Source organism: Cyrtonyx montezumae, unplaced genomic scaffold (assembly GCF_038088225.1).
Source record: "Cyrtonyx montezumae isolate F1298 unplaced genomic scaffold, pur_monq_1.0 scaffold_8, whole genome shotgun sequence".
NCBI classification, from domain to species: domain Eukaryota; kingdom Metazoa; phylum Chordata; class Aves; order Galliformes; family Odontophoridae; genus Cyrtonyx; species Cyrtonyx montezumae.
The window spans coordinates 109,417,533-109,430,227 of record NW_027072089.1 but is presented as its reverse complement, the minus strand read 5'-3'; the positions used below and the strand labels follow the sequence as shown (position 1 = coordinate 109,430,227).

The following is a 12,695-nucleotide window of genomic DNA, read 5'->3' as shown; positions in this document are numbered from 1 at the left end:
AGTTGGGCTCCCAGTGGTGGATTAGGAAGGCAGCTAGAAAATATGTAAGGCCAGGGTGGGGCTCAGCCATAAGAAAGAAGTGAGGAGAGGGATATAGGATGAAATAGACATCACAGAATCATCTGTGCCTGGCTGCCTCTGGATGCTCCAACAAAAGGGAACTGCAGATCTCAGCCTCCAAAATCTTGTACATTTTCTGGAACTTTTGTATTCTGAGACTGGCTCTTCCTATACTTGCTATAGACTTGGTTTTTGCAGCCAGAATTTTAGCAAATTTAATTTTTTTTTTTAATTCTCTGACCTTTTTGTTGGGGAAGTATCTTTGCAAATTATCAAGATCTCAGTTAAAGAGAATATGATTAGAATTCTAGAAATATTCTCCAAAAGATCTAAGTCTGCTGTAGAACTGTGATTTGACATGCAACATTTAAAACCAACATCATACATATTAGACAGATCCAGTACCACTGAAATACTCTTTAACTCTTCTTGGAAATATTGGAGATTTTCCTGAAGCAGTTCAAACTGAACTAATAGGGCTCAGACAGATGTGGAAGATCGCTGCCTGTCATATCTATCTATCTATTTCTAATGCATGTTAGTGAATCTTATTTGTTCATAAGAGGAAATTCCAATATTTGGCAATAATGACAAAAAAATAGGTGGTGGTGATGTAAATAATGTAAACATCTTTTTGTGCTGTCAGCTGAAATCCAAGGAAAATTTCATTTTCTTCAGAACTGACACAACTGCTCATATAGCTTCAATTGTTGGGCTGCAACAATAGCCACTAGACAAAGCTAAAATCAGCTAGGCTACTGAAGACTCGAGTTTTTCTTTCTCTTCTGATTTCTGAACCTTTAAGGGACTTCTTCAAAAGATGAAGACTAAATAGAAATTCAATTGAAATAAAGCCAATATACAAAAAAGATGGAACCTAAGATTCTCATGTAGCCCCTTGATTTCAGGAGCTGAAATAAAATTCCTGAACACGACAATACAGATTAGGCAACAAATTGAGAGCTTCAGATTTCTTTAAGTCTTATGGTGGTACCAAGAAAGAAATAGGAGAGACAGGGAGATAGGTCCACAATTAGAAGATAAATAGAAATGGCAAAAATACTTAAATAAACAGTAGATGACATGGGCTGTAATTCCACGTATATTCAGAGACCTCGGATAATTAACAGCTTAGTGTCTACTATTTTATTCACCTTCACGTACTAACATGAAATAAGAGAAATGGAAATGCCAAAAACTTGACTATCTAATAAAACTAGCACCTAAGCTGTAAACATAGAAGTCGAAGAAAAAGAAAGAGGACATAAAATAAGAATTAGTTATAAAAGATAAAAGCACATCATGCATTCTTCCAACATAATAATGTATCAACAATATAATAAAGCAGAATCTTAATGTGGCTGCCCACATACAACAAAAACAAAACAAACAGATGATGAAATATCAGGATTTCAAAAAGATACCTCTGATCTTTCAGTTACAAGAATACTTCAAATGTTTAGAGATTTTTAACTTGGCAAGAAAAGCCACCAATGTAATATGCATACACATATTTTTTCAATGCGGCAGTTTACTAAAACTCTTTAGTGTTAATAAATAAGTTGACAGAGCTCAGATAATTTTATGACACTTCCCAGATGCAACAAAATATTGATTTCATAATGCAGTCTATGGTTTAGAAAGAAAACCAGAAATACAGCATTTCTACTATGAAAAGTAAATCAATGCCTTTCAAAATTATATTGATTTCTCTAAGGTCAATCAAACCACGAGTGAATAATGGTCATCCTAGTGATTTAGCCTATCACTACTTCTTTTCAGTGTAACTATAACTAGAATTTTGGCACCAGTATTACAGAAGAGTGCTATTAGCAAATTTTACTCACTCTCAAGTACAATATACTATTCTCTTTTAATGTTGTATTTACAGCTGCTATTTAAAAATTCAATGATCCCAGTGAGGATTCTGTCTTTAAAATCTCTAATACAGTTTCACAACATTCTATTCCTTTTGACTAGGGACAGAAATGTCTCTTTCTCCATCAAAAAAAATTCTACACCATGCTGGTCAAAAAACCACAAAGCCTACTACAAAGACAACTTTCATGCATATATACATATTAAGCAAACACTGATTCTTCTAAGAATATATACTGGTGCTATGTAATTATTTCAATAGAATATTGTAAATTTTAGTTCTCTTTATAGGAATGCAAATTTTCAAGGAACTAGAACATTTTACACATATTTGGAAGAGAAACAGATGTTAATGGCAATAAGTTGTCATTTATTGTCAAGTGTCATAATGATGACAGACAAATATAGCTCTTCCACGTGGTCATACAAGTGCAAGAGATGTACCTGTGATGGGTACTGAATATGAAAGCAAAATTCAGAATTTGGGCTTTTCATTCTAGTTTACTGCAGAGACAACATCTTGGAAGTGATCCAATACTGATGAACTTCTATTATTTTCAAGAAAATACACCATGCTTTGATTTAATTGGATCTACTGTGGTAAGAAAATGGCAAAAACAATCAAGCAAACTGGTACGACAGGAAGGCTGACTACTGCATAGATATTTGATAAAAGAGAAAAAGATATATCCTGTTACCACCACAAATTCTATTTACTATTAGCTAATTCTTAGAAGGGTACTGATGGTCATTAAAGAAATGATAAAGGAGAAGAAGTTGTGGAGAAAAAAACAGGAATGTTACCAATACAAGCTCATCAACTGTGAAAGAAAAGGCCTTTTTGAATGAAGAAAAAGAGAAAGCTCATGTTAAAACTGACATGTTCATAAAGGGAGAGGAAAACCACAGCCATTTGCTATTTTGTGGACTTGGCATGGCACCACAAGACTTGGATTATATGAGAGATAATAAATACACAGCTTTTCATAATCCACATTTATTTTACTTTCTGCACTTTAAAGATGGCAAAATGTATTAGTTCTGTAGTGACACCTTCCTGAAATTACTGCACTACTGATGCAACAAACACCAGTTGAAAACAGAGGTAGTTTTCTTTGTCAACAGCCTGTAGGCTCGCAAAATTGAACCTGTTCTTTTATCTGCCTATGTTCATTTAGCCCACCAAGCAGTCTTTATTAAAGCTGAGGCATCAGGCAGTCAAAGTTCATTAATACCATTTATATAATCTCTGCAGTTTCAATTAACTCAGCAAGACATTCTACTACATGATAACAATCTCATTAATTCAATAAAATCCCATAACTATTAACAATATGGTCTATGTTAAACGGGGTGTCACCTAGTAGAAAATAATAGCTTTAACAGCTTGTGATGAAACTCAGGGCTTTCTTTTTTTAAAATTTGATCTAGCTAAATATTCCATCCTTATGTAGGAAGGTATTATTTCTTAGTGAGGAGTCAAGAGGATTTTAAATATGAACAGAGGGTAATTAAGTCCTTCTAAGTCATATCAAAGAAGAAAATAATACTTCTTGTTCTATAAATGATAGACTATATTAGCCAGAATGTGTTCTCCTGTTTTCCCATTATCAGTACTCTGGCCTATATTCACTAGAAAGAGGAGGCTGAATACTGCTGAAATGTTTCCTGTAGCAGTGCCCTTCAAAACACAGCTCACTAATCTCATTTTTCTTATTACTGTGAAAAACCATTCCTTGCTCACAGTCAGTCAAACATGAAAAGTAACTGGTTGACGGAGATTCAATATGTTTGATAACAATATATTTGATTTTTGATTTAAGTAACTAATCCTTCACCTCACACGTATAGGTCTTGTCATGAATCACAACTAATTTCCTGGCTAGGGACAGGATGGTCACAGACCATGCTTGAGAGCATGTAGTGTGTTATAAAACTCTTCACATTTACTTAAGATTTTATCCTACCTAATGCTTGGTACTCTACAGTTTAGCTTTTGCTCATGCACATAGTATCGCTCAGTTTGACAGTCCATACTCTCCCCACAGTTAATACCCTGGGAAAACAAATACAAATATACTTACCTCTATAATTTTACATATTGGTCTTGCTACATTAATTTAGTATCAAGCTCATATTCACTTCAAAACATTCAGAAGAAATATTAAATTTCTTTTCATCCCATCTGGATGTATAGTCAGTGCAGTTTTAAAGGCTACCTTTACCACTTTACCAAAAATGGTGCGAGCAGTCTCTTGTGTCAATGCTGTAAAAATGTTAGCACCCTTGTTCTTCAGTCAACAGGCATTTATCAGCTGCACTACATTTGGTTGCTGCACAGCTATCTTTTATTTAGCATAGCGCCATCACTTTGAGGAAAAACTTAAAATACTATATAAAACAAAGTAGGAAATTTTGATTATTTTGATTATTTCAGAAGTCCCTATTAGTGCTTTCTTTTTATTCATTTTTAGTAACATTTTTAATGTTGCTGGATACCTTCTCTTTCAACCTAAGCACACAAAACTTGCTCTTATTCTTTTTGTTTTACCAACATTGTAGAACAGAATGTTGTTTATGAAGGATTTTGAAGTTAGATGACTAAGAAACCTTAAAGAAAACCACTTGAGGGACTGCCTTATGAAGAAAAAGCATATGTTATTCAATGTTATTTTTCTCACTGTACAGCTGACAAGCAGCTCTTTGATTACTATAGCATTAGGATACAACTTCACATGTAACAGAACTACATTATTGTCAAACCATACAGAAGATGTTGAGTAAATGAATGCCACCTGTACTATATTTTCATTACCTGTTTATAAAGCAACTGCTCATTTTCTCTGGCATAGCAGAACAGAACATCTGTAAGAATTTTCCTCACATTCTCCTGCTGGAAATACTGCATTTCAGGAAAACTGAAAATGAAGAAATACAACAGTAAACAATATGGCCCAGAAAATCTCAGCCGCTGCTGTTTTACAAATATTTTTAGGTAAAACAGAACCTCTCCTGTGTGCTTTCCTGTCTCTCTGTGGATCTGGACTGTGGTTGTTGGAATACAAATACTTGGAGGGACTTGTTTTATTTGTTTTGAAACCAAATTTCTGAACAATGTTCTTTAATGTACATCTGTTTATTACATGATAATATCAGTAGTTATGTTTAAATGCACAAGGTCTTTCATCATTTTGAAAGCTAGAGAGATGCAAGAATAAAGTGAATAAAACAATGTCTCCCGTAAGTCCTTCCCAAGGTGCCTAGGGGATCAATATCCTTTTTTTCCTCAAATTCCATGTCATGAACACAAACCAGGTTAAAACAGAATGAAAGGAGAAAGAACAAGAGGCAACAACTGAAGCAAAGATCCTGTATGCAGACAATGACCCTGGAGCAAATATCCTGTATGAGTACTGTTAAACCCAGTAGCCCAGATAGCTCTGGTCCCAGGAAGCACAGCATCCCGAAAGTAACAACTCCAAGACGGTGTTGGACTGGCTGTCAGTCCCACACCATTAAAACTAAAACTCCTGGATGTGTAATCAGAAAAGCCCAACACCCAAAGACCACCCCCCTCCGAAAACAGTTGATTAACTTGATTCAGGTACTGGAAAATTAAGCATCGTAAAACAAATTTCCATAGACATTATCACAGCTTATACAAAATTATCATATTTTATTCTTCTATGTTGGGCTGTCAGCTGTAACTGGATCATCAGTCTGTCCTGCAGAACTGCTCTTCATTCCTCTTAGGACCAAAGTTGGGCAGAAGAAGAATACAGAAGGTCTAGTACGTTAAAGAATTTATACAATATCTAGTTCTAAGCTGGAACAAAATGGAAGAGAGAATGCCAGAAGAAGCATACACATAAGGTTGCAGTATTTCATGAATATTTGAAAAATTACAAGCATATTAAAAACAACGTTATTAATATATCTCATAGTAGACATGAAAACTGGCATCCTAATTTTCTGCAGCTCCAAGGAAGCTCCAGTATATCTTACTGGCGTATTTATTTATGTAACATTATTAGGCACTTCATTGTCTTTGGCAGCTATCTCAAATAAAATTACAAAAAGATTGGATACTATGGCAGAGCAAATATGAAGTAGTTTTAGTGTGAGGAAAGGGGAGAAAAGCTTCTGGGAAAATCTTGCTATTCAGGAAAATGGAAGTTTTGGAATCTGTAACTATTGTGAAGCTACTTTCATAGATCCCATACATCCTGCTCATTGACTGTTGGAAGTAGGGAACAAACTGGTTATGCAGGATGCACTTTAGTGAGTACAAATAAAAGTGTTCCCATGCTTACTGAAGAGGTAACCCGATGGCAAAAATATTTCATAAAGCCAACACACCAAACCATATCCAAATATATGTAGTAGTAATAGTAAATAAAAAATTAAATAAATCTAGAGAGGTATAATAACAAAAGGAAAGAAAAGGGTAAATTTGGACAAGGGAAAACTGATGACAGTATGGTGGGATTCACAATAGACTTCTGATATAAAGGTTATAATATCATCTATTTTAAAATGAATTCATACAGACTGAAGGTAATTTTCTTCAAGCAAAGTTTGCCTCGCCTGCTTCCAAAGTCTGAGCTACAGTGTTAAACTTCAGACCAGTTATATTAAGACTGTTGTGAAGCCTATCACAGAGAAACAACATAAGAAATTACAACGCAATAAAACTGTAAGTTTTAACAAATACTATGGTCATCTCACAGAGGTGGTAACAAGGAAGCAGAGAAATGACTAGAAAAGTGCTTTGAAATCTACTGATGCACTCTGATGCAAGAGCCGAACCACAGAAGACATTTCGGCTTGAACACAGTAAAGTGGAAGTACTGAGACAAGCACTGGGATGAATAGTGTAACGTTTTCCTGGCACCTGATGGGGGTAATGGTAGACCAACATTTGGATACTTGTATGCACTTGTACTAATCACATTACTGTAGAGGAAGGACACAGCTGAGACCAAAAAGGTGCATTACAGCAGATGGCAATCGACATAATTTAGGGGTTTGAAGAGATTATTTCTGAAGGACTGTTATTCAGTCCTGCCCTATGAGTTTTAGGAAGAGAAGACTTAACAAAGAAAACTGAAAAATACACAGAGATATCTGTGAGAATCTAGTAATACCAGAGATTGTGAAAGAGAGGATAATAAAAAACTCATGAATAAGCTGGCTGAAGTATTAATTATGGCAAATGTAAATATAAGAGATCATGAGGGAACTCTTAGTTCATGACGGATTTTTATGGAGAATGTCATTTTATGATTAAAGCACTGTTTTAGAAATACAGTATCCTCAAGCCAGGCAAGGCAAGAATACCACTTTCTATGAATACTAGAATATTACATTTAATTATATCTCTGAGAAATACAGCACAAGGGAATGGGAATTTTAGTAAAATGTTTCACCCTAACTGTTAATTAAAAAAAATGAATCAGTGTGAATTAGTTATTTTTAAAAAACATTAGTTTTGTCCTTTTAGGAGCCACTTCCATGGGTGTCAGCCAAACTTTGATAATGAAGAAACTTCAGCTGGCAACCAAATAAAAGAATGCACAAATAATTCCTATAACAAATTTGGGGGCAGACAGAAAAGAGGCTCTCAACCAAACATAGGACTCTGTGATGCGATACTGTGTGACCATCACACTACTGAGCACTGCTAATGCCTCTGGACGGAGTACTGAAAGTAGTGACAAAGTATAAAAAGCTAATCTTTAATAAGAAATGCAATTTAGATGGTGTTGATGTTGATAATTGAATATAATAAGCATTTTAAACTATAATGAACAGCACTGTAATTTATTGCCATATCTTTATGTTGTAACTCCAGGAATTTATTCAGAGAATAGAAATGTGAAGTACAACACTGAAGACAAGGAACAGATCCAAGGAACACAGAACTTATCACTTCTTACAACAATACGAGTTTACACCTATATTTATATACACAATATACCTACACATATATACATAAAATGTTTTATGATTAGCATATAAATATGAAATGTATAGATTATATAGTATACACATAAATGCATACACTCTGCAAAACAACATCATGGTACTAATTTTGCTTCTTGTTTGACTTATTTTGATATTGATGATGCATATTCTGCTATTTCAAGTACAATATTTAATTTTAATAAATAAATTGTCATTCTGTTAATGTCTATTACTGGCATTACTGAACATTACTCACTCTATCATTTGCCAGAGAGAGCGCCTGGTCCTTGTATAAGCATTTTTAAAAATAATCTTACATTAAAAACACCCTCCACACAACTTTTCATTCTACAATTACATTTTAGATACATATATATTTAAATCTTAGAACATCCTGAACTGTTCCCTTTAACAAACAAAAAATGCCATCTGTGAGAACGTACACAAAAACATACTCAGATTTTAATTATACATCTCACAGCAAAAATGCACTCACGAGTGGGTCTAGGGACAGACATATAAAATATTCGAAAACCAGAGAGCAATGATTTCTTCTGCTTGATTTTGTTTCTGTAAACGAAAATGTGTAAGCTTGGGATTTGCACAGTCTAAGACTACCATCACAATTTTCAAGTTCCAAGAAAAAAATATTTGCAATACAGTAAAATTTTATATGGTAGCAAAACAGTAACTGAACCTGATTAGATTTATACATCAGTCAATGCTACAACCCTAAAAAGAAATGTTTTCACAAACTGAATGTTCAATCTGAGAAAATGTTCTTGAACAGGAATGACCTAAGGGTCAGGAAGTCAGAAAGACAGTCACAAGACAAAAGGCATCTGTGACAAATAACAATAGAAAAGTAATAAATAAAAATAGAAATGCTTAACTTCTCTATAAGAATGACGTTTTCCCTACTAATTACACTTTTTAAATTATTGATTGAGTAAGTGTTAAGAATTACATACTCATCTGTTCAATCTTCTATTATGATAATAATTTAGTTGGAAGACCTTTCTGTTTCTCTTAACTTCTCTCAGCTTCACATGGAAAACTCTATTTTAAATTTCATAACGTAATACATTTCCTAATATCTTAATTTAGAAGAGCTTTTCTTCAATGATACCCATAAATCTCCAGGGTTTAATGTTTAACTCAATTTTCTCATTCTTCACTCCAAGAAAGCTGTATTTTTATACATTTAATGTATGTTTCTACACATTCATGTTCTGCAGTCCTGACATTTACACTATCCTAAGTCAGGAAAACACTATATAATATATACCACATAAAAATGCAGAATTTACATTTATATTTAGAAATTTATTTAAAGACCTACGTACGTTCTTGTTACATCTTGTTCAATCATTGCTCGAAGCTCTTTATCCTGGAAAAATTTATTCCAAAGACTCTGAAATAAGGAAAAATAATTAAATGAAACAAAGGCTTGTACTAATACATAAGGCTTTGCTTTGTACAACAAAGCACTGTACAAATATTAACTAATTAATCCTCACAATTCCTGGAAATGCACATCATTTTTTTGGGAGGTGAAAAAGAACGTTAGTGATGTGTCTACAGTGTCATAGAATGTCAGTTTAGATCAGAGATAAAAACATGTAAGTTCCTGGGTCCTAATTCTTCGCTTACTGCATTTGTCTGGTGGATGGCTGCAGGTTTCTGTAAGAATATTAAGTAAATTGAAACTTACAACAACCAACAGCTGAACTGAAGAAGGTCTAGTTCACTGCATTACATTTCTCCTATGAGTGTATGGACTCTAATTAGAAGCTGCAATAATTTCCATACTAAGAAACTGTTTGCTAGCAAGGTACTTTGTCTTAGTGAAGACAAAACCAAATAAGCAATGTATGATGATTAAATACCAATTATGAAAATGATATCATTCTAATTGCACAAATAGAAAGAGCAGATCAAAACTGGCTATTCTAGAAAGGCTCTTACATGTAAAATCAGGATCTTTGAAGCTCATTGTCAATATAAAAAATATTAAATAACAGTCTGAAGCCTGTTTAGTTTCTTCTACATTTGTATTTATGATCATTTCCATTATCTTTTTTTGCTTCCCCTGGCTTGATTTTGCAAAAGCTAACCTGTAATGTCTCAGCAAATATTGTTTGCATGCCTGAGAAAATGTTGCAAAAAAATGGTAGCTTAGCCTTATTGATCAAGGTATAGAAGGAACAGAATCTACAGCAGTCTTTTCACTTAGGTTAGTGTTCAGATAATAGCAGAAGCCGCATCATTGAATGCAATACTGTACAGAGTGGTTACAGCACTTGCAGAATGTCTTCCTTCTCTGTAAACAATTGACTGGCTTGTGTTCCACAGAAAGAAAAGGGAGAGTATATCAGTGTTAGCTAGTAGAAGACAGGTAAAATAACAGAGAGTAAAATGTTAATTAGCATCTATATTTGCATTACAAAACATGAAAAAAACCCAAAACTTTAAAACTAATATGTATCTTTGACAATGTCTCATGCAAATTGTTTAACTGCACCTAGATCATATTTTGAAACTCTCTTTCCCTCCCCCTTCCGAATAGTTAATCAAACCAAAATACAAAGGAAACAGGATCTTGATTGCTGAAAAGGAAGCAAAACCCAGGACACAAAAGGTTAAGATGTTAAGTCACTGCAGAGGCTGAAAGGCGTTTAGCTCTTCATCCCAATGTTTGATTTGTCCTGTGGCTTTGTTTTACAGACTATGCTCCTTACCTGTCAACTTTTGTTTTCTCTCTTCTAAAGATATCATAGACAGAAAGGTTGTGCTGCTGAGTATAATCACAAACTACAGCAAGACCACTTTAAATCTTTTGCGTGTGACACAACTTTCTGTACACCTGCATTCAAGAGTGGTTTGATGGCATGTACAGTCATACTGACTGCAGAACCACAAATGTGCCTGTGACCAATGGTTCCATGCTTCAGCAAGCAGACCTATTCAAACATCTCTCCTTCTGCATTAAATATAAAGCAGAGAACTACGGGCTTCTGTTTGTGAAGAAAGTAGTACCCCTCCATCAGAAAGATCTGTGAAAGTATTTCTAGGTGTAAATATCTTAAGTACAGCCAAACAAATTATTTTAATCACATTAAGTTATTTAGAAAATTTGGTAAAAAAAGAACTTTCAAAAATGCTAAAAAGCTAAAAAATTATAATTAGCAGAAATGCTTGAAGATATGTGGTACAACATACTAAATACCTTCACATGTAGAATAAAATGGAGTAAAAAAGCAATATAAGAAAAAAGTTGCCTAAAATTACATTCTCAGTGAAGTATCATGACTTTGAAGAAATGTTCTGCGTTCTTATTAGAGATGTCACAGTGATGATGATGATAACTGTTGTAGCACAAACAGTAATAGAATAGAAGTTCAACTTACCCCCTCATCCTGAGAGAGTGGATTGTTGATTATCAGATCTTGCTGTCCTGCTTTCCGAGGGTTTGTAATGTGCTGGATAAGAACAGAAAAAATTCATATCCTCTTGCACTACACTCCAAACATTAGTACCTCCATCAAATCATGAGAATCTATTTTACACCAACTTACAATTTCTTTTATCTTATTATATGAAGTTCTTAATTCTGACGTGTTTTTAATCCATTGACTTCTGTCTTGTGGTAGAACTTCCAGAAACAACTATTAACAAAACAAAACAAAACCAATTAATTTTATCAGTATAATACAGTTTTTCATATAAATCCTACCAAATAGCATAATCTGAAGAAGGAAGGAAGAAAAAGTATTCTACACTTAAGGAGAAAGAAGTAAAGGCCTAGGGAATAGTTCTGACTTTAGGACTATCCAGTCAGCAAAAAAAGAAGCTAGGAACAAATACAGTTCCACAGTTCACAACAAAAAGCATTAGATATTATTGAAACCACAAACTCAAGCTGTGTAAGGTGTAGCCACTCCAGTACAGTTAACTATGACTCCCAAGGCAGAAACAAAATGCAAAGAAGGGATGAAAATAAGTATATAATTCTCTGGGCTATTTACATAACATTGAGGAACTGATGCAACATGCCTCAAAACAAGCATGAATGCTGAGCAGAAACTAAGAGGTAGACTCTACCTAAGAAATGAGGAAAGTGAAAATCTTAGTCTATATAAAAGAAATACATTCTACAATTCTGTGAGAAACGTAAAAAATTTAATTGTGCAAAAAATCCTTGAGGATATCTACATCTCAATTCTTTCAGATTTTGGTTTAAATGAGGCTAGAAAGACATCTATTGGAAAATAATATTTAATTGCATATAAAATCAAGAAAAGTAGAATGTTTTTTTAAATATGCCTTCATGTACATATTATGACGGGTTATGAAACAGAAAATATTGACCAAAAAAAAAAAGCATTTCCAAATTTCTAAAAATATTTTAAGTATTTCAGAAATTAATGAAAGCATTGATGGTATCTTCAGAACAAGCGATTTCAAAGAAAGCCCTAAAACCTAACAGGATGTGCAAATAAAACCAGTCTCATTTCTAGAATAAAACCACTCCCTGATTTAAACAGTGGATAGTGAGGGACTTAACTCTTCTGTTAGTTTGAGTTTCTGAGTTAAGGCCTTTAAATTTAGAGGCACGAGAAGAAACAGATGCAGTGCAACACAGCTCTTTTGGACATTACACAGCATCTCAGTGCTACTTTGCTTTATTTCTCTCTACCTTACCCTGCAACTTCTGAAAAATGTAGTGAGGAACCTCTAAGGATCTTTGTTGTTTCTGCCTTCCCTCTCCAGTCATTAAAAGAGGGATT

General features: G+C 34.0%; 1 protein-coding gene across 3 annotated transcripts in view; it reads right to left on the bottom strand.

Annotated features, from left to right (window-relative positions):
- The window catches only part of TBC1D5 (TBC1 domain family member 5), a 370,590-nt gene that overhangs the window by 124,916 nt on the left and 232,979 nt on the right, over positions 1 to 12,695 (bottom strand). For all 3 annotated transcript variants that reach the window (XM_065752695.1, XM_065752698.1, XM_065752696.1), the window contains 4 exons: positions 11,484 to 11,573; positions 11,316 to 11,387; positions 9,252 to 9,319; positions 4,754 to 4,856 (listed from right to left, as the gene is read on the bottom strand). In XM_065752695.1, coding sequence (XP_065608767.1) covers positions 4,754 to 4,856; positions 9,252 to 9,319; positions 11,316 to 11,387; positions 11,484 to 11,573 — 333 coding nt within the window. The remainder of the gene's footprint in view (positions 1 to 4,753; positions 4,857 to 9,251; positions 9,320 to 11,315; positions 11,388 to 11,483; positions 11,574 to 12,695) is intronic.